The sequence below is a fragment of the Varanus komodoensis genome, unplaced genomic scaffold, assembly GCF_004798865.1.
Source record: "Varanus komodoensis strain SLA01 unplaced genomic scaffold, ASM479886v1 scaffold39, whole genome shotgun sequence".
NCBI classification, from domain to species: domain Eukaryota; kingdom Metazoa; phylum Chordata; class Lepidosauria; order Squamata; family Varanidae; genus Varanus; species Varanus komodoensis.
In genome coordinates, this window is record NW_025335922.1 from 4,345,316 (window position 1) to 4,367,767 (window position 22,452).

General features: G+C 42.6%; 1 protein-coding gene across 3 annotated transcripts in view; it reads left to right on the top strand.

Annotated features, from left to right (window-relative positions):
- Window positions 1–22,452, top strand: part of SYN3 (synapsin III) — a 179,650-nt gene that overhangs the window by 143,822 nt on the left and 13,376 nt on the right. For all 3 annotated transcript variants that reach the window (XM_044441091.1, XM_044441090.1, XM_044441092.1), the window contains 3 exons: window positions 350–412; window positions 18,205–18,347; window positions 21,091–21,165. In XM_044441091.1, the coding sequence (XP_044297026.1) occupies window positions 350–412; window positions 18,205–18,347; window positions 21,091–21,165 (281 nt within the window). The remainder of the gene's footprint in view (window positions 1–349; window positions 413–18,204; window positions 18,348–21,090; window positions 21,166–22,452) is intronic.

Below are 22,452 nucleotides of genomic sequence, written 5' to 3' on the forward strand. Positions count from 1 at the left end.
ATAGTTTATCCCCTTTGCACTGACAACCTGTATTTTGGGTCGGACTTGACACTTCTCAATGCCCTCTTTTCCCTCATTACCTTATGCTCTAGATTTGCAGGAAGGCGGGACAGTGGCTCACACTCCTTTTATGGATCCCCTTTTACTTATATTTGAGTATTGACCTTGTGGGGAGGGACAGGGGATCTGAGTAGTCATGTCAAAACCCTGATTTAACAAGAAAGAAAGAGTTTTGACAGCCAATTTCAGCATTTAAAAAGAGGCAAGGAAGTGACAGCCCCTACAGTGTGCCATTTGAGGATGGTGGTGATGTACCAGTTCCATACTGACTTATTCTTCTATCTTTCAGCTCACAACTCCAGCTTTCCCAGTTGTCGTCAAGCTAGGACATGCTCACGCTGGGATGGGGAAGGTAAGGAAGAGACAGTATTGATAGACTCTGGCTCTGCACAGAAATCCTTGCATTCAGAAAATTATTTCTGCCTTCTATGCTTTGGTAGATGAAATGGTGCAAAATTTATTCATTCGAACAAGATGGGTTTCTCAACTTCCTTGCACCAGCTCCCATTTTGGAGGGTCCAGTCCATTTGCTGAGAATAGGCATGAGGTCAGACTATATGAGAGAAGAGAATGGGGGTACAGATGCAGGATGTTAGAGTAGATAACAGTCATGGGACAGATTACATGGCAGAGGGGAAAGGAACTTGTCTTCAGGGCCAGTTCACATAATTTGGAAAGCTGGCTGAACATGAACAGATTTTTTATTCTGCACAGATGGAAACTTTTGATGCTTCCAGATGGGTTTTTAATTGTGAAAGCATCATGCCTCGGTCATGGGATTTTGCAGGCAGTCAAGGTATATTTGTCCACTGGTAAACTCCCCACCTTTTCCCATTGTTTCTTCCTTTCCTTTTCTTTCCACACAAAATCCATTGAGGAAGAGATGTGATAGCTGCACAATGACATTGGACTGGCTGTGTTAGGAGCCACCTGTCTGGAGGCATCCGAAGAACAGCATAGCATAGCAGAAGGTCCAACTGCATTTGGTTTCATATTGAGTAACTCCAGTCACAGGCCTTTCACACTCATTTTTAATGCAACAACAAAAAAGAAAAGAAAACTATGATTTGAAAAATGCATAAGCAAGAATCTAAAATTACCAGTAAAGAAAGTTCAGATCATACATGGATTGGGCTCACACAGCACAAGAAGCCACAATGCTTTTTAGTCATTCTTTGTTTGATGGGTCATCCAAACCCAGTCATGATATTTCAGAGTTATATTTAAAGCTTAGTTCACACAAACCATCAAAAGAAACAGTGGCTTGTTCTATGGTTTCTGCTTACCACCACTGCTTGTTGTGTTGCCCCAATCTGGACAACAAGGATGCATCATGGAATGCATCCTATTCATGCAAAGCCAGGTTGTTCACAGGCAATCTGATCCCATGTCATTTTCTTTACGCAAGCCATTAGCCATGCCTGGCACCAGTGGTCGGCACACCTGAGTAGCTGCCCAGGGTGCAAAGGCTCAGAAGGATCCCTTTCCCTCAATCTGCTGCAGCTGTTTGCCTCCCCCCCCCCCCCCAGTTAGCCACACTGGAATTGCCACAGTCATGCCTCTAGGCTCAGCATCTCCATACTGGAAAGAGAAAAAAAATGTGCTATTTACATTTTCAGTAGCAGCAATCTGAACCACTCAGAAACTGCCTTTGAATGAGAGTCATCATGGCCAGAGGAGAACAGAGAAGACCTTATGTCATTATTGTGCCTTCATTTGCTGAGTCCCCTACAAGGGCAGCCTCTGATTGGCTCACCTTGCTGTTACCCAAAAAAGGAATGAAGACACCCAAACAACTGTTAAATCATGTGGGGGGTCAGCCAGATGAGGTGATGAGGAGGAAGAAGAGCCACCGCTGCCTCCAGCCCAGAATAGAGGGTGAGCATGCAAGCAATCTGTGTGGGTCGGCAGGCGGGCCAGCTAGCAAGGGGCTTCAGCTGGCCAGCCACTATGGTGGCAGTGCGCTAAACTCTGGTGCTGGCTCTGTCCTTTCTACACCATACTTTGCCTGCCTAGCTAGGAGGTTTTCATGGTGTCCTCAGCATCCCATACTGTCTGCATCTATACCATCCTAGTCCATTCATACTTCCCCAACTGATTAAACCACTCCAAGGTGAAGCAGGAAATCAGACCCCAAAGCCCATGTTCAAATTCCAGGGAAGCCTTTGAGGATGTCTGCTTCCTTGTGAAGGCCCCACACTGAGACTGGCCAGTGGGGCTGAACCTTTCCAGAAATGATCAGGAAAGCAAGATGGCTGTTGCAAACAAGACAATTCCTTCCCAGTCACCCCAAGTTTCTTCCTGCCAGCCAATGGCCAAAGTTAGATTGTGCCTATGGAAGGATTAGTGGTTCTAGAGCAGGGTTTTGCCAATCTGTTTTTGACTACATCTCCCAACATTCCTGTGCATTACCCATGGTGGCTGCAACTTATGGGAACTGAAGTCCAAAACATCTAGTAGGGGAAGCTTGTTCGAGAGTTTATTCAGAGCAGAATGGTTGTATGCCTGAATGATTTTTTGGCTGCCAACTTTTATCTTGTTTTTAATTCAACAAAAATCAATGCTCATTTTCCAGTGCATTATGCAAGCTCATAGTCTCTCTGTATAGGTTTTGCCCCACAGCAAAAGGACCGGTTGAGGGCCCCCTGTTTGCTCCTACTGAATGGAAGGCCCTGTTATTTCTCCTTCCTCAGAAGAAATATAGCCATTCACTTACCAGGATTTCACAGAAAGGGAAAGAAGTAGACTTTCCTTTAGTTTGGTTGACTGCCAAGAAAGAAATCCTAAAAACAGTTTTCTTCCAAACCTGTTTGTTTTTCCCAGACTCTCAGGAGATTCTCCTACATTCAGTGGATTAGCAAAATCAGCAGCTATGGGAACTGTAAATGAAACATTCTCTGCATTTTGAATGAACTTCATATAAGCATCTTGGCTTCCAGTGAAGCATAGATTTGACCCTGACATCAGGGCAAGTGATACTGGTCTGAAATATTTAGGACGGTATATGATCTGATTGTGTGTGTGTGTGTGTGTACTCAACCTTTCATATCCAAAACAATATGGTTAAGTGGCATAAACACCACAAGAGCCTCCTTATTTTCTCTACCCACCCACAAAATATCTCAATTAAAATAAGCCAATCCTCTCTTCACATGCAACATGCAGGGTTAAAGAAGCTTTGGGGTCTCTCGCAGTTAGCTGTTTCCCCATTCACTTCTAGGTCCCTGCCCTGCTTTCAGAAGCTCCTTGTAGCTTTCACAGAGGAAGTTTGATTTTGGATATGGGCAACTTCTAGGACCAATCCAAGGAAAAGGACCTTAAATAAAAAGAAATAAAGCTGAAATCTATTTAGGAATGGGGAGAAATTATCAGTTGGGTTCAGCTTTGCTCACAAATAACTCAGAATTGCTCACAAACATTCAAATGTATGATCTTGCGAACTAAAATTTGTTGCTACCTTCCCTGTTATAAATGCCAATAGATTTTGGAATTTAGTGAGAAAGGAGATAAATTAGCTAACATCCCATCTAAAAGCAACCCTCAGTCAAATTTCCAAATTTTTCTATTAAAAAAAGGCTTCAAAATGCTAACAGGTCCACAATTTCATTTTATTCCATATGGGAAGCAACATTATTTTGACCTTATTAAAATATTAACACCGTTAACAATTATTAACAGTGTTGTCAATGCATTACAGCATGACACGATCTTCTTTATGTAATGCCAGCCATGAGCAGAGCCAACAGACAAGAACTTGAAATCTTCTTGACCAGAACAACTGCATCGCAGCAACGCAGGGATGAGGGGCATTCATTTTGCTTTGCTCTAGGAGCCAAGCTGTGCTAATCTTCAGGTAGTGTACAGTTTTTAGAGCTAAGCACACCCTAAATTTCCTTTATTACAGCTCTGTCACTTTTTGTGATGTGGACCTTAACTGCTTCCTGCTTATGTTAATATAAAGCTAGCTTTGCAAATGGAAAGTCATTTGCAGCCTTCATTCTAATTGGATGGCATTTCTTAGCAGGCAGCAGCGTCCTTGGCAATCTTTATCCAGACCCCTTTCATTTCTGTTTGCTGATTTGTAAGCATCACATATGCATGATCCTTTAAGTCCAGGCAAATGCACCCTGTTCCCTTGCCCCAGTTGTTCTAGGCTCCCAGTCATTAGCCCCTCTTAGAATCTGCACTCAGACCCAATATAGGCATCAAAAGGGTTGAACACTGTCCCCTTCACACAGGGGTCTTTCACAACATCCATATCAGGAAGCTGCCCACTGGCAGCCACTTGAAACAGGACCATGTGGTCCCAGGTTCACAGGGCAAGTCAACTTCCTGGAGTCCCAGCAACAACAATGTGCTCTCTTACCCATTGTTTCCAGTAGTTTGATTGAAATTGTCCAAGTCAAGTGCCCAAGATATTCAGATGGATGATGGTACATGGAGCAGCCACATTTCTGTCAGTCAGCATCACATCGCAAGCAGCCACCCTGCAACTGTTTGTATAATTTAAATGAACCATTCCAACAGGAGTAGGCCAAATTATCTTAAAAAACCTAAACTGATGAAAAGTGTAAACCAGTGAATATCAAGTGCTACAAAGGCCCAGATATAGGATAGGCAAGGTGGGCAGTCACCTCCCCAGCAGGTAATTTACAAACATAGTAGCTGTAAAATACTGTTACTGATATTAATAGTACTAAATTGCCTGCAGGGGGGCTTACTGTCCCTGCAACCCTAATCCAGATTCTGTCCAGTTGTTGCATATTCTTGGATATGCACTCCTTAAATTTAAAGGCATTCCACCCATATTCACATAGACAGACACACTAGGAAAAAAAATGCTTGCCAGACTGAACCCTACCACCAATATGTTCCTTCATAACGCAGAAGATCCCTCTTTCCTTCCAGACTGTAAGATTAAGAATCCAGTTCCTCCAAGGGCCAATGCATGCAACCTTTATCTGGATTAATTTCAAACAAGGTTAACCTCCGATTTGTAAGGACTAGTTTATTACTGAGCCTTTTTCAAGGAAACAAAAGGGGAGTCAAGGATGTATTGATCAGCATGGGCACTGGTTACCAAGAAAAGCAAATTCCAGGTCTTGACACATTGGCTGAATTCATACAGTTCCTTACCTGGCTCAAGCTGTCAAACAACTGCATAGTTTCCACTCATGCATGCTTTCCACCATCTTGCCTCAATCCTCCTATTCGCAGCATGTATCCCGTCAGCCTCTGACACTGAAATTCAATCCCAGGGTGCCCTGCCTACGTTGCCTGCCTCTTCTTGATTGGTCTGCATATAGAGGCTGAATGGCTAGAGTGGCTCCTGCAATTGCTGCTCTTTACATGAGATTCTATGGTAGTCATGTGGAGGCTGCATTTCTAGTTTCAGAACAGTGAATGAGCCATGGTGAAGTGCTAAAATCATGCAACAGACCATTGTTTGTCTCTGTGGTTCTATAGAAACTAAACCTACTGAACAGTAAATCCACAACAGGGTTCGGACAATACAACAGACTATCCCTCCGTAGAACCACTGTGGATGGTCATTATGTGTGAACTAAGCCATAAGGTAAAACAGTGGTCACATGACCTTGCTTATTAGGGCAATACTACATTTTTAGCTGTATTCCTATGACTCATGAGCTAGTGAGAGTGCCAGAACATAGCTAAAAGATGAGGGATCAAATAAATTTAAAAGAAAGTTCCAAGGATTTTTGACATCTATTACTTAAAATCTGGAGTGGCATTTTTTCATAATCAATTAGTAAAATGCAGGCCTCAGAGTGGCCTAGCTATGGTCAAAAGGAAGGAAGGCTGAGTGCTCAGCATTTTCCCCAGGTTGCTACATCTCTCAGCAAATAAAACTTAAGGCATCTACATATAATGGTCATCCATAGTTTATTGATCCCATGGTTAACCCATGGTGTGTGGCCTCACCCAGAGTTTGTCTGGAAAACAGTTGAACAAAATATGAATTGTTTTCTTAGTCCCTGGCTGGTTCCTCTCTTTCTTAATCCATTTTCTCACTGTCTTCCAAATGCCTTTGTGGTGCTGAAGTGCTGGAGCAGGTGGGTAGGGGATTGTTAACTCCTTTTTCCTCCTTCCTCTATACCTTGGCTAAACAACTTGGTTCTGGGTTCAACTTAACCCATGTTTATTTTATCTATGTATTTATTTGATTTATAAAACTACATCCAATAGTCCCAACAGGGACTTTCTGTTTTAAACAATCCAGAGTTTACATCCCAACAACAAACTATGAATTTTCTTTCTGAATTGTTAATGATTAATAAACCATGGTTTGTTAGCCTGCCTAGGTTAGAACAACATGGCAATCCAGAATTCAACAACAGATGGGTTAAATAAATCATGGAATAACATTATCCATGAAGCAGGTGACTGCATAAATATTTAGTAACTTGACCTCAGGTATCTGAGGAACAGAACTCAGAGTGGCAAATTCCCTTAAATAGGACCTTCAGCCTCTTTGGCCAAATTATGGAACGGAAGTGCCAGGCCTTCAGTGAAGGTAAAGAATGGCTCATTTATATTTTCATTCCTCTGACTTTATTTTTAGATTTCTCTCCAATTAGACAAGTTAAAGAGTTCTCTTCAGCGCATAGTAGCTCCAGAAGTTCAACAACAACAACAACAACAACAACAACAACACTATCCCAGTGCAATTCATAGATCAGATTATTTTTTTTTCAGCTAAAAGAAAAACTGGAAACTAAAAGCTTGCTGTTCACAATGCCACAGTCAAACTTATTTTTCTTAAGCAGGATGTGGGATTATTTTTTAAATATAGCCAAAAGTAAGCAGAGTCACTCTGTCCTGCTAAAACACCAAGAGTCTTTTAGAACAGATGACCAACTCATCATCTTTCATGTTGAACATGAAAAGCAAAATGTTCTAAACCCAAGAGTGTGAAAACGTGGCTGTTTGAAGGGAAAAGGAGGGAGAACGCATCTCCTGTGACAAGGGACAAATATTTTCTTTAAAGGAGGGAAACAAATTGCTGATGATGTTACATACAGTGAAGTGTTCCTTTCATTCAAATTCTGACTCATATCAGCAGTCACCCATTGCTGGAAATGGCAGAGGCATCTCAAAGAACAAACCTAGTTATTTTGCCCACTAAAAACACTGTGTCATAATGTAAATACTGGGTAGTTATTGGTAATGCCAATTGTTGAGAACTACATTGATTTAGATGGAAACCACTGGGAAGCATAATAATCAGTTTTTAACATCCTAAAGTTAAGCCCTGAACTTTTGATCTAGAATTAGGAGTACACAGTAAAATGGCCAAGTTTGCTGATGACCCCAAACTATTTAGAGTGGCTAAAACCAAAAGGGATTGTGAGGAGCTCTGAAATGCAGAGAGAGGGCATCAAAAATGGCAAATGTGGTTCAGTGTAAGCAAACGTACAATTATGCACGTTGGAGCAAAAAATCCCAATTTCAAGTACAGGCTGATGAGATCTGAGCTAAGAGTGAGCAGGCAAGAAAGGGATTTTGGGGTAGTGGTGGAGAGCTTGATGAAAACATTGGCTCAGCAGCTACTGTGAAGAAGGCAAACTCCATGTAGGCTTACTTAGGGACAGAACTGAAAAAAAGAACCGACAAAAACTTACTCCCTTTATATAATCCTTGGTGCAACTGCACTTGGAGTATTGTGTTCAGTTCTGGTCCCCTCACCTGAAAACTCATTACTGAGTTGGAAAAGGTACCGAGAAGGGCAATAAAAATGAACAGCTACAACAACTGGGACTGTTCAGCTTAGAAAAACAGGGAGAAGTGATAGAGCTGCTTAGAATAATGCATGGTGTGGAGAAAGTAGAGAGAATGACATTTTTCTCCCTTTCCCATAACACTCAAACCCAGGGTCAACCCAGCCCCATGAAGCTGTTTGGTGGGAGGTTTGGGACAGATAAAAGGAAGTACCTTCTTCACACCATGCATAGCTAAGCCAGGGAAGCTACTGCCACAGGAAGTGATGATAGTTGCCAGTCTGGATGGCTTTAGAAGGGGACTGGACAGATTCATGAGAAAGGAAGTGATCAGTGGCCAGTAGTCTTGCTGGCTGAGTGCTACCTCCTTCACCACTGGTGGCATGGTTGCTTGTACCAGGTGATGAGGAGCTTGGGCAGGTCAGGCACCCATCCTACTTGAGAGATCCTACAGACAGCCTAACCTAACCCTAACCATTGAAATAGCAAAATATCAATCGCCAGGCTTCATTCTTATGGGGAGGGGTTCCATAGAGAGATAGTAAACCTGGATTTTAAAGGATTGTGCAAATTAATGCAGGATAAATAAGCAACGTACAGTTATGGCTTGATCCTACAAGACAGCCAGAACCTAAAGCTGTGAAGATGTCTGGTAAAAGCACAGTCTGTAAACCATCACTGAGTTCTTGAGAACAGAGGAAATAGCAAGACAACATGCTTGATGCAGAACACCATAGAGGCTGACACAAGTCATGTGACAAGACTTCCCTTCCATTGGAACTTACGGGTCTTGGGCAATTGGCAGAACCAGGATCTTGCAATGCTCTTTCATTATTTACAATAACTGCTCTGTTTTTTTCATGTGCAGTATTCCCACAAAAAAGTGGGAAAACTCCAGTCCACATCTGTCCCACAGGCCCCTCCACCCCACCCCCAACCATTGGACTTTCCCAAACCTAATGGGGGGGGGGAGGGAAACTCCCCTACTGTGATGCCACACACACACCCATCATCCTCATGTTTTTTGTTGAGGCCCACTGAATCTAGCATGTTGCTCCAGGAGGGTTCCTTGGACGGGGATGTGGCCACCTGACAGGGAAAGGTTTCCCATGTTTGGCAAAGAAGATGCATCTAACTTTGCTTTCAGGGCTTCTCTGCATGAGATAGTTAACTCAGTGCTTTACTGAGACGGCTGCTGCTTTCACTTTTTTATGGTAGGATGAGAGCATCCTTCTCACCAGTTCCCTGCTTACGCTCCAGAATTTCCTCTCTGCCTTTCCGTGTGTTCCAGTACACAACGTAAGGTTGTGCTGTAATATCACACAGAATGGCAGAATTAAACTAGGCTTCTGTAGCAAATGAAGGCACCATCTAGGAAGCTAACAGATTTTCTTCATGCTAAAAAAAATGCCATGAAAATGGCTGGAAAACTCAGGAGAGGCCCTGAAGGATGATGATGTCATGAAAAGCACTCGCAAACTTGGTGAGTGTACATGTACACTGCAGTACATGTAAAGCAGCACGTGTCTTTCTCCTGTAAAGAAATCCTAAGAATGCAGTTAGAGAGCTGTATAAAATCCTATTAATAAGCTAGTTGCATTAGCAAGACAAAAACAGAGCTTAATTCGGTGAACAAGCTTCAGCAGATAGCTCTCTGCTTCTTGAAGAATCTTACAAAAAGTTGCTTCAAGCACCATTCCCAAGGAGAAATGGGCTCAGTGGTGAGCCACATGGCATTTCTAAAGATATTTCCTATGTTTTATTGCCAGAAACTAAAAAATTTGCCCTGTTTCTTGCACACTTGCTGGCTGTTTCCTGAAACAGTTTACTGAGCTAAATGAACCCAAAGATAAGTCTTCATGGATCTTTATTTATTTTCTGACAAAGGAAAGAAGTAAGTCCAGTCTGAAACTGGTTTCACAGTTGCAGCTGCAGTGGCTCCAACCCACAAAGAGCCAAATATGTGACATGATAAACTTCAGAATAGTTTATTAAACATTGAATTAGCAGCACCCATACTGGTTAAGAAATCCAAGCCTCTGGAGATGGAAAAAACTCCTGCAATATATGTTCCATGGGAACAAACAGTCTCTTGAAATTTCCATTACCTCCTGTTCCTAAATCAGCCAAAATATACATCTGTCTTCCAGATACTTTCACTTTTCATTTATAGTTCAATTTAGCTCCCCAAAAAGGAGAGGTTGATGGAAGTGAAGGGATAAAAATGATGAGTGGGCCAATGACATAGGAATTAAAGCCATAAGGGGCACATGAACCTAATTTCCTGAGATAAATCTGTTCTTCCACTCTCATCTGCCTTAATAAACAGAAACACAGCAAGGTTGCTCTTGACACTTCATAGTTCTGGCTTTTCAGTTTACTTATCAAGCATTTTCAAGAGTGGGCCTGTAAACTTTGTCGAACTGACGCTCAACAAACTTCGTTGCATCATCTTCATCCCCTGAACCTGAAAGCTCTTTTTTCCCACTGGAAAATAATTGATGGGACAAGGGTTTGCTGAACCCAGTAAAGTGGGCCAAGTCGATGATCCAATAAAGGGGACTGCCAGCAACAGCAAGCTTCAATGGGCACCAGGCTGTTCTGAAAAATCCTCTGTAAAAGAAAGCAATTCCACTCCTGCCTTCCTCAAACTCTTCAAACAAGCTCACACATGCTGACCTAGTTCACACAACACAGTAGCACCCCACAGTTTTCTTATCCAACTTTTCTGGGGGCATCATGCGAAGCACCAAGGGGCACATGAAAATTTGAGTGGCATGGGTTCTTTCAGAGTTGGATAATCTATGGTGTGTCTTTGTTATTTCAGGGTTCTCTAACCCTCAAACAACACTTACCACCCAAATTTGCACAACACAGTTCACCATGACTAGTTCATTGCTCATGGACACCATGAAAAACGGTGCCTGCAGGCAGCCAGCGTGATGAGGCAGCCTCTTCAGGTAAATTAAAACATGGCGCTCTGTCAGGCCCACAAAGGCTTCCTTTTCTATTCCAGACACCGCAAGTGACTGCTGCTTCCCTTGGATCCCAGCCCAGTCAAGACAGCTCCTACTGGATTCCTCTGGATCCAAATAAGGGGTCAAATCAAATAAATAAGCAAACCAACACATCTGTGCTGCAAATATCAAATTACTGAGCAGTTTAACTTTTAGAAATATCCTGCACTTGATTAGGGTAATTTCATGTTATGTATGTTGCTGTTATTTCTGAGCATCTTGGAGTATTTCCAGATGAATGGCCCCTAGCACTACCACAGAAAATCTGTGGTAAGCAGAGGGGTGGGATGGAGATAAAAGCAAGGTTGGAAACTATAGTTGGGTTACAAAAGAAGATGCCATCACCCGGACCACCTAGAAAATGCTGGATCCTTGCACAATAAAGGACTTGTCTAAGAGCACACCCAATCAAGTAAGGTTTTTTGGGAAACTTTGTAAGGCATTTGTCAATTTGTTGTGAAATTCTGTAGGGAGCAGCAACTGGTGATTTTAGAATGAATGCATTGCTGAGCAAACAGACAGCAGAGCCGATCACAAATAGACAGTAAATTGTGTATTTACAATTTGCAAGGTCATCTGCTTGCTTTGTGGGAAACAATGTGGGTGAGCTGGGTTGTGCTGTATGCTCCATAGCCTATGATACCTTTGTCATCAAGCCCATGTTGGCAGCACCTAAAGGAAAACATCTGTAATAGAAGCAATTTTGGTTGGTATCCCTTTCTTTTACTTACTAGCTTTCTAGGTTCTGAGAGACTGATGAATGCAGTGACCTACCAGCTGCAGCCAGTCTGAGAAGATTGCACAGATTTGCAATATGTGAATTTGCTGACTGGGTGGCAGGAATCTAATATTTGTAATATTAGACAGTGACAATAGTTCTGGGTTAAATAAGAATCAAGAGTCTACAGTTTTCTTCAGTGCAGATCTTAGCGAGGTATTATTAAAATCTACCTTTGCTATAAATATATGGTAATATGTTTAGCATATTCTTGTTTGTGTGTATGTATGTTAAAAATAACCCTGAGTCTTACAAACATGCTTGTTTAACTGGATCCATGTTTGTGATGAAGCCTGCATGTCGTTTCTCCTACTTCAATATTAGAAAAGATCCAGAAGTTCAGAATATCTCCTGATTAGAGCTAGGGCAGATTAATATACATCTAAGTCTGTGCACCCAGGTTCCCCCTAAGACTAGTGAATCAAATGACTAGTCAAGTACAAGAGTGTTTATTATTTTGTATTCATTTGAAATATGATTAACATGGAACCTTAAAGGGGGGATTTGAATCAGAGTTGATGTTTCCTGCAGCCTCTGGAAGAGTCAGCGTGACTCATGCCTGTGCTAAGGTGACATCATCAACAACCTACCTAGGAGCTTATTACTATTATTAGCTTATTAAAAGGTCTGCAACAGCCAGGAACTGGGGTGCACATTTCATTCTAGCAGCAGCCTTATAATCCATATAATCCAGATTTCCATATATGTTTGAAAAGACCCTGTAATGGGCCTCAACATGACTTTTAAATCTAAGCTCCTCTTCCCTCTCCTTCCTCTGTTGGTTGAGTGAATCAGATCTTAGGTGGCACACTCGTTGGGACAGGCCCTTGTCCTCTGAACAGTGCCATGCAAATGGGTGGCATTATATTAAAAAGCAAGTAAATGCAGTAGTTCAACAATGCAGGGCTACAAGCTAAAGCTGTGCACTCAATAGCAACACAAGCTGCATGCCTTGCATTTTAAGCAGGTAAGAAAGCCTGAATACCTCAAGTGTGCATTCTAACCTTCGATACAGGCTTTGTTACGGAAGGGCATGGGAAGAACAGATAACTAGAAAGATCTATAACAGAGATAGATCTATAACGTGTGTGTGTGTGTTATATATAACATAGATCTTATGATAGAGAAAGAGATAGATCTGTAACAGATCTATAACAGAATCCCAGAAAGGTGTACCTGGCACCAATCCTTTTTTCATTTTAGCGCCGGGCCAAAACCTTTTTATTTTCCCAGTATTTAAAATGTTAGTGTAGTTTTCAGTATTGATTTTATATATTATGTGTGATGCTGTGTCCTATTTATTTATGTTATCGTCAGCCTAATAACATAAGGGCAGGCTAACATTGTAAAGGGCGGGATACAAAAATAAACAAACAAACAAACAAACATCTAGAGTATGGTGTGAAGGTACATAAGGCATCCACCATAGAATAACAGCAGTGTAGATTTTTGTATTTTTGCAAGGCTTTGTTGCTGTTGAAATTTTAATACCAGGTTTTCCTTGATCTAAAAGAAAAAACCCAATGAAAAAAGCCCTGGAGGACAATGACAATGAAATGTCACACAAACTTCCATCACAAACATACAATGATTGCCTCCTGTGAAGAAGCCCTAAATAGTCGAACTGGAACTGAATGTTTATGTTTATGTTTCTTATGAGAAATTGCAGCTCTGTTATACTGTAGTTACACCAAGCACTACTTTGTGGTTATTTAATATATAGAAAAGGCTAAGAAAATGCATACTCAAGCAAAGAAGAGCATGTAAAGCACGTATTTTCTCTCCTGCAATGAAATTGGAAGAAGCTTCAGTAAAGTAGCAAGTCAAATCCTTCCAGGGAACCTTTCTCTCAAAAGAAAGTGGCAAAGAATGAGGAATAGTGGACATTAGCATCAAGGAAGCACCTGATCAGAATGCAACTCAGATCCACAGAAACTTTCCTGCACCCAAACCCAGGCCCCCATCAAGGTACACTCACAACTTTCTAAACAAATACCAGCAAATCCACCTATTGGCCAGAGATATCCCATGACTGAGAGACTTTCGTTTCCCCCAGCCCAGTGTGGATGGACTCTGATGACAGTCTCTTTCTAGATGCCAAGGCTGCTATTCCATTTTGGGTGCCCAAGTGTTTAAAAGAAAATGTTACACTGCATTGACTCATTCCCTCCAATACTTGCTACCTCTGGGTAGAAATGGAACTTCCTGTGGCTTGCCTATATTCTAATCCATATTCAAGATGCCAAACTGTATGGTCTGGGGGAGCTGCTGGGTTCAAATCCTTGCTCAGCCATGAAGTTAGTTTGGTTAGTTTTGGGCAATTGCTTCACGGGATTGTTGTGAAGATACAATGAGTCTGTTCTGATAACAAATTGTGGGTTAATTCACCCCCAATCGGCTGCAGTGCACATTCTGTAGCCTCTCTGAATAGCTTAAACCATCCACAGTTTACCTAACCATTCCTTGCCCTATTAGCTCTGTGGAGAGAGGATTGATTCCGAACATGATAAATGCAAAAAGTGACATCCACTTTGTGCTTTGCTCCTTTCTTTTTCCTTATCAGTTCTGACTGCCTGTTTCCCTTCTTGCCTGTGCCTTGGGTAACATATGCAGAACTTTAATTGTAAGCTTCTATATAGGCAGTCTGCCAAAATGCCATGAGATTTATGGTTTCTCTGAAGTTCAGGGCCAGCCCCCCAAGAAGGAGGGTGAGGCACCCACAAGAGGCAGCAGAGCTGGAAAAGCAATGACTGCACCACTCCCTGAGTCCCCCCCCCCCCTCCACACTCCTGTGGGTGTTGTAGGGAACCCCACACACCAAGTTCCTGTAGTGGCATTTGCAGCAGCTGGCAAGTTCTCTGTTACTGCTGGGCTCCGGGGCTCTCTTGAGAACTCAGCACACACTTAACATCTCATAATATCTTGGCCATCTGCTGAGATCTGTCAAGAGCCTGGAGCCACCAAGATCCCAGCCCTCTCCATAGCCCCAGCCCAGAGAGAGCCCTCGTGGTAGCAGAGGAAAGGTGGCAGGAATTGCTCATGGTGGCGGGGAGAGGGGGAAGGTTACGTGGTGGCAGAAAGGGTGGCTTGGGAACAAAAGAGCTTGTGCCATGCCTCATGGAGTGTATGCATCTTCCTTGGGCCTGATATAAATAGGAAAAGGCATCTGTGACAACTGAAAACAACAAAGCACCCTGTCTCTGCAGCTATCTGTCCCTCCATTGACACCAATACGATTATTGCTTGTCATTCGGTTTCCATGGAGTCGCTACACTATCAGCTAGTAGCAATTCCCACCAGCTTAGCATGTTCAAAGAGGCACACAGTGGAGTAGAAGACCCCACAGAGCGAGACTAGAGGAGGGGAGGTGCAGTTCTGCAAGGATCTGGGTTCTGAGATGCCCCTTAAAACAAGGACTAGCAGGCAACTGTTGAGCTTGAATTATAGGCGTGGCAGCAGGGCAGATAATAATTAGGTTCACAAGAGAGTTATTGTTCTCAACATTCTGCTGATCTTCATTTTGCAAAATTAAGACTGACTCATCCTAACTTTGGACCTCTTGGTTTCCACAACAACCATCTGTCTATCCCAGAAAATAACTGGCTAAACGGATAAGGCAGAAGAACAAACTTTCAACTGGATGCTTGCAGTGGCCTGGCTTGTAGACGAGGGAAATCATTCTCTCTTAAAATCACAAATCTTTGCTCTCCTATGACTTTGTCTATATGGCTGACTTCAAACACTGGGGAGCATTAGAGTCTGAAAATCAAGTAGGAGTTACAACAAAATGTTGCACTGCAAAGTACCCCCATACAGATTTTTCAACCACCCCATCTTATCCCATTGCCCCTCTTCTTGTAGCTTTCTTTTGCCTCCCCTCCAACAGATAATTATTCTCCCATAGCCAGAGAACATTCTCAGTCCTAACTGGGCCATTTGGTGAAAAGGGGTTCCTAAAGTCATTTTTTGCTAGTCAATCAGCTGTTTCATTTCCAGGAAAACCACCACGACCTGGAACCTGCACCTACCAGATGCCCATGCCTTCTGAAAGCTCACTGAGCTTTTCCAAGTCCTCTTTGTTTATCATATCTTGCCCTGTGCTGGTTCTCCAAATATTAATCTTCTAGTGTGGAACCCAGTGATGAATTTGCTGTCAGCACAGACTGCCCGGTGTCTTGATGTTTTGACTCTTTGCTTGTTGAGTTGCTTTGTATGGTGTAGATTTCAGCCCTTTGATTAGTCTCCCAACTGGGTACCCTCCAGACACCTTGGGCCACAATTTCCATCACACCCAGCCAGCCTACGTCAGGCTGGCTGGGCATGATGAAAGCTGTAGTACAAAGCATCTGGAGGGTACCTAGCTGAGAAAGACTGATCTAAAGAATGGTCAAATCTCCTGTACACACCTGTTGTAGCATATTTTGCAACATTCATTATTTGAGCAATGTCCATCTTTATAAACAACTTCATAATTGTTAAATAAATAAACATTCTTACTGAAGAATGTGTCTTTGTTCTCTGAAGGTTCATACATTTTTGGTGATGACAAAGTAAAACCTTAGGTAGAGCTGTGTAAGAAATGAGACCATTTTAACCTGGTGCATTTCAGTATCTGCAGATTAAGCATATGCTTAATACACTGTTAAGGACAAATGGACGCCATAAAAGCTATACAAAAATTGAAGATGTAATAAACATACATATATTTTTAAAAAGTTTTCAGTCAACTGTATAATTTAAGTGGAGATCTGGAAACATTTACGATATATACCAGAAAAAAATGGAGTGAACTGTAATGATTCGGGTACTATTATATGTTGATGCTAAATGATAGATTTGGATGAACGTGCCACTGGAGTCCTTTTCTGTAAGTCTTAAGGAGATCTTTATTTTCACTCATCTCTAGTGAGAAACATTGGCAATGTGCTTCACCTAGAGCTGGTATTTTCCATATTTTGGGGTGAAGGGCCTATCATAAAATAAGAACATCTAGGATTTGGCATGAAATCAGGTCAAAGGCTGCATGTGGTCCATACAGTTTGGGTTTTCCACCCAGTCACAGAGCAATATATTTAAGTTTTTCCCACATCAAGTTTTGTCTTAGTTACTTGGCTCTGTGATGGAATCAGTTTCCTCTGTTCCATCACTTTGTACATGAAAGGATGCAGGGAAGCCATCTAAGAAGGTGGTAGTGGTGAGTCCATCGAGTCTGAAAGATATCAGAGTAGGAAGGAAAATGATAAGAAGACATAAAAATGATCAAGGAGTTGGAGAAATTCCATTATGAGGAAATGTTAAAACATTTGGGACCATTTAAGCTTAGAAAAAAGGCAAGTAAGAGGGGCATGAGAGAAAATTATGCATAATGTGGAAAAAGATGATACAAGATCCCAGGGTCATTCTATGAGGCTGCTTGGTGAGAGATTCAGGACAAGTAAAGTGCAAATTAAATTATGGATACTTCTTTGTGGTTTCTGTGCTTTACACATATGGGCTTTTGCACCCATACAGAACATATTTCAGAAAACTTCTATAACTAATGAATTTGTGTGGGAAACTTGCTCAACATCTCAGCCTGCATTTCCTCAAAGGATCCCATCAGTTCTTCTACCTCCATTGTGGTTGCTTCAGGGAAGCTACTCTCATCCTCGGTGGCCTGCTATTCAAACAGCTGAGGTTTTGTTCAATCTTTCTCTCTTCCTATCATCATTTTATATCGCCAGTACAGATATGACACTACCAGCCCAAATGTAGTAAGTCAGCTTGTTAAGCACCCATAAGTATGAGACTACAAGACCACAAAGGAGGAGGACAGGTCATTTACCTGGTAGTTCTTCAAGTGGTCATCTATGCAATGAGATAGATCCCCACTTCAGTGTCAATATCAAGTTTCTTCTGTTGGTACTGAAGTGAGACTATGGCACCTGTGTCTCTACCTATATTGAAAGCAACACTGATTTAATTTATCTCATGTCCAAGGCAGCAATAGATGTCTCAGTGGAACTGAAGGAACTGGTAGGAACCCGTTGGGCTGTGCCCATTAAGATAATGGGAGAGAGTTCCCATCAAAACTTCCTCAACTATAGAGATTTCTCAGAGGTGACTCCATACAGGCCCAGGGCCCATGTATGTGAACACACAGGTGGCCACTTGAACTACTAGTTACGGGTAAGAAATCTGTCTAGTCGCTTCCACAAGATGCAATGATAGCCAGTTTGGAAGGCTTTAAAAGGAGATTATCAGAGGCAGTGTGTCTATGTAGGGTTGTGACAGAGCTGCACAGAATCTGTCCCTTTATGGTGTTCAGCCCAGACTTAGAAAGCGAGCTGAGACAACAGGAAGTCTGCAAACGCTGGTGGAATGAGGGTTGTGCAACTGGTTGTTCCATGTCACCTGCAGCAGTACAAACAAAGGCTGCTGCATGTGACGTGGAAGAGGGATGCCGGTTGCAAAGCAGTCCTCCAGGGCTCAATTCCTGGTGAGCACCACTGGAATATATATCATGCCTGTCATGACAATGGGTATTTTGCTAGTTTCACACACAAGTGTCGTACCTTCTAACACATATATTTTCTCCATTTTTTTCTGCTTGGATTTTTGTTGCTCAAAGGTGAAAGTTGAGAACCAGCATGACTTCCAAGACATTGCCAGTGTGGTAGCCATGGCCAAAACATATGTCACGACGGAGACTTTCATTGACTCCAAATACGATATCCGAATCCAGAAAATCGGCAACAATTACAAAGCGTACATGTGAGTTTGCCGTAGACTTTAGGACTGGGTTGGAAGGAGCAAGGGCACTTTTTCAGTAAAATAAATAAAGTAATAGCACCACAGCTGTGGTTCTAAACACAGCACACTCTTCCCCACTCATAAATCTTAAGAAGCACAATGTATCCTAAAGAAAAATTTCCCATATGCAATAATGTTTCTATGCAATGCATTCTGCTCCAGGTATTGCTGCTGGGTGGTTGTAGGCAGCTGTGTGCAACACTATACAGGGCATGGGTTCAAGGACTCACACTTGTTAGTACCATGCTGGCTGACCCACACCTGAGGCAACCAAGCCAGGAGTGAGGGCCTGGGGCTGTAAAGTAGCAAGGAAGAGCCCACGGTAGGCAAGGCTTCTCTGAAGTTGTAGACAAGCCAACAGAGGAGTACGATCCCCCAATCTGATAGTTTCTAGTTGCTTGGACATTAACTTCCATCAGCTCCAGCCAGCAAGGAATGCTGGGAATTGTGGTCCAAAACATCTGGAATGCACTGGGTTGAGGAAGGCTGGACATAGCAGTGAGTTCTACTGTGAATCCACCAAAAATGATTATTTGGTCATTTAAAAATATGACAAATAAGTGAATAAATTAATATTGGGCCATGTATGAGAAATGAGATTACTAGGATTTGGGTAGTAATGTTTATTGCACTAAGTGGAGGTCAGGGAGCTGTGCCTCTTCTTTAAGATTTCCTTTTTCATCTTCTTATAGCCAAAAGTTGTTCTGGGTTGCTGTTTATCACTTTTAGAACTTGGTTGATGAAAACTTTTAAGTCCCTTGAAAGCTGATTTTGGAAACTCTTCCAAACTGGTTAATGCCCCCTAGTGGAAAAAGAAGCTGGAAATATTTCTATTAGAAGGGCAAAAAGAACATTGACCAGTCACATAATTTCACAAGATTTCCAAATAAAATAGAAAAGCATGTATTCTGTCCCATGTAGCCACTTTCTTATGGTTATTTTGAAATCACATACATGCCCTGAAGTGCAGGAACTGCTCCAATATGGAGCTGCAAAGGGAGAGGAGAGCACACTGCTATGAAACCTGTTTAGATGCAGAACATTATACTAATGTCATAAACCAAAAATAAAGAAAGAATAAAAGTGAGATGGTTACCTCCCTTTGCTGCACTTACTCTGTTAGACTTTTCCCCATTTTCAGTGCTTCTAAATTGTGCTACTTTTTTCTCTTACTATAATTTCTCTCCCATCTTTTGCAACTGTGCGCAAAGCAGCCTATGTGCAGCCTTATTTTGTCAGGTCCTTACTCCATTTTGGAATTCCCTTTGATGACTGAAACATAAAAGGAAATCAACCAGGTAAGACTACAAATATTGGACAGGCACAAGTGTGCGCTTGCAAAAGAACAAAGAGGAGAATTATAATAAAATTATCAGCACATTTGCATATGACTAAAACCCAGGAAAAACATGGCAATCCCCCCCAAAAATGCCATTTGGGCATCAGTTGAAGGACAGGCCCTGCCAAGAAGGCAAAAAGCAGCTTGAGCTTTTTTGCTCGTGTTGCCAAGCATCTCTGCAGCTGATCGCAGCAACCCGAAAATAAAATGACTCCTCTGGGTACAGATGACATGACAAACCACTCTGGATAGGAACAACCCAAGGAGCAGCCACGGGTTCTCAGGGTAGCTTGTTTGTGGAAATTAAGCCACCCTGTGGAAAAAGAACCAAGCCTGGATGACACCATGCCTGCTGCCCATGATGGGTTGTATCGTTGTGCAAACCCAGCCAGCAAAGTGCATTTCATCCTGGCTTCTTTAACTCTCAGCATGCAGGGGAAATGCATGGTAGGAGAAGAAACTGGAACAAAGGTGCTGGACATTAGTGCTGGCATCCTCCAGCCTTTTCAGCCACCAGCTCCGTTCTCATGCCACCTTGTTTTGCATATCAGTGCGGATACAGTTCAGCTGGGCCTGAGAGATCTGACAATGATTGTGTTTGAGCATACAGCTGGCCGGGCTTTGTGGATACAACACTTCTCCTAAACGTGAAGCTTAGAAGTCCTTGTTTGCCAGCAGCACTAGCAGCAGGCACAGACATTAACAGCTAGTTACGAGAAAGGAGACTTGTACACTTTAATAACTCTTGAGGAGTCCTTGGGAGAAAGCAGTGGGTGGCTTTTTAGTGCCATTGACTCCATGGTGGCAGAGAGAGCTGTATTTCCACAATTGAAAGCGAACTCAATGAAAGCCAGTGTTTCACTCGTCTTTAGTGCTTTGCTTACATCGCCCTCTTTTACTACTAGCTCTAAAGCCCACTGATGTCTGTGGGAAGCTTTCTCTTGGCTTTTCTGGCAGGGGGCCTCCTGTGTAGTTTAAATTCTACACTACAGAGTGCAGGGTTAATTATTCCACAGGCTTTTCACAGACATTTCTACTGTACAAAGGCTGACATACCCAGAAGACAGTCCGCAAGGCCAATATAAGAATACCCAGACAGCATTTGGATAAAGATGTAACTAAGTGGGAGGTTGCCAGCCATGCAGAGAGGGAAGTTCCCAGCTTGCAGAAGAACTTACGCATTGACTGGGCCATCAGAAATGGCTAAGAGTACTGAGGACAGCAGGGCTCAGAAAACGCGCCCTGCCAACATCTCTTTACAGCTTTCCTAATTTCCACCCGGCTTTCTTTAATTCAGGATAGGAAATCGCAATGTTTGGGGTGGGGGGATTGATTGTTCTCATGTAGCTTGTTTGTTTTTCCCAGGAGGACATCGATCTCTGGAAACTGGAAGGCAAATACAGGTTCTGCCATGTTGGAGCAGATCGCTATGACTGAGAGGTAATGAATAGAAGGGACAGCTGCCAAAAATGCAATCTTTTGGTCAGTTGACTACACTTCGGCCTAGGCCTGCATTAACTATTATCCCAAATACTTTGTAATAGCACAGAGGTTTCATTTGCAATTTGCATTCTTGTCTATGTCAAGCAGCAAGTTCCTCCCTGAAAGGCACAAAACTAGAACATTGTACCTGATGCTTTCCAGCTCAGGTAACTACATTTCCATTTTACTGACCTGCTTCTTTTTCCAGAGCTCTGTTGGGCTTTATCTTCTGTCCATCCTAAGACTTAAAACCAAAAGAGGAAGTGAGGACATACAAAAGCAGATTGTTCTAAGAGTTATCTCAAATACTAGCAAGATAGCTACACAGAATCATTAGGCATAGAAAAAGTGCTCAGTGTACATACAGACAGTCATATCTGATCACTGCAATTATAATTGTATATTGTCACATTTATTGCATAATAGTTGATGGAAAGGACAATAGCTGAGTGACAGAGCACAAGGTAGAGTAACTGTTTTTTATGGGTTCGATTCCTGATACCTCCTCCAGCCAAAAGAGACCTTGAGCTGAAACTCTGGAGAAAACCTACCAGTCAGTGTAGATCAGCCTTTTCGACTTGATACCTGCCAAATGTTTTGGGCTACAACTCCCAGCATTCTGGCCATTGACCACACTAGCTTAGGACGGATGGAAGTTGAATGCCAAAATACCTAGAAGACACCACTTTGGGAATGCTTATGTAGGCAATACTGAGCTAGCTAGATCAAGAAAACCAGGGATCCCCTGCAAGCGAATGCATCTTAACTTATTTCATTTGTGCACTTACCTGGATTCTGCACCCGGGAAGCTTCACCATCCTTGCTACCCAGTCGCCCCTTCCCCGCCTTTCATGAGCAGAGCCATTCCTTTGCTGTGGTTTCTGTGCAGTCCCTGCCATGCTTCTGCAGGCCTCCCAGAGCACTGTCTTAGCCTGGATAACCTACTTGATTCACGGGGTTAATCCCCAATGTCAAGGGCACATTCCTGCCCCCTTTTCTTCATACAAGCCCAGTGTGGGAAAGAATGAGCTCACCCCCACAAATTTATTCTAACTTTACAACTTCCATGCCAAGAACGGTATTCAAACCACCACTTCTGCCCCCTCCCTTTCTGCTTTCTCCAAGCACTTTGTCACCTCATCCGAGGAAGACTGAGCTGGGACAATGAGGACACTGTCAGCCAGCTGTGGGCCAGGAATCACTGTAGGAGTCCCCTTCATCAGGCACACTGGCCTGGTTCACACG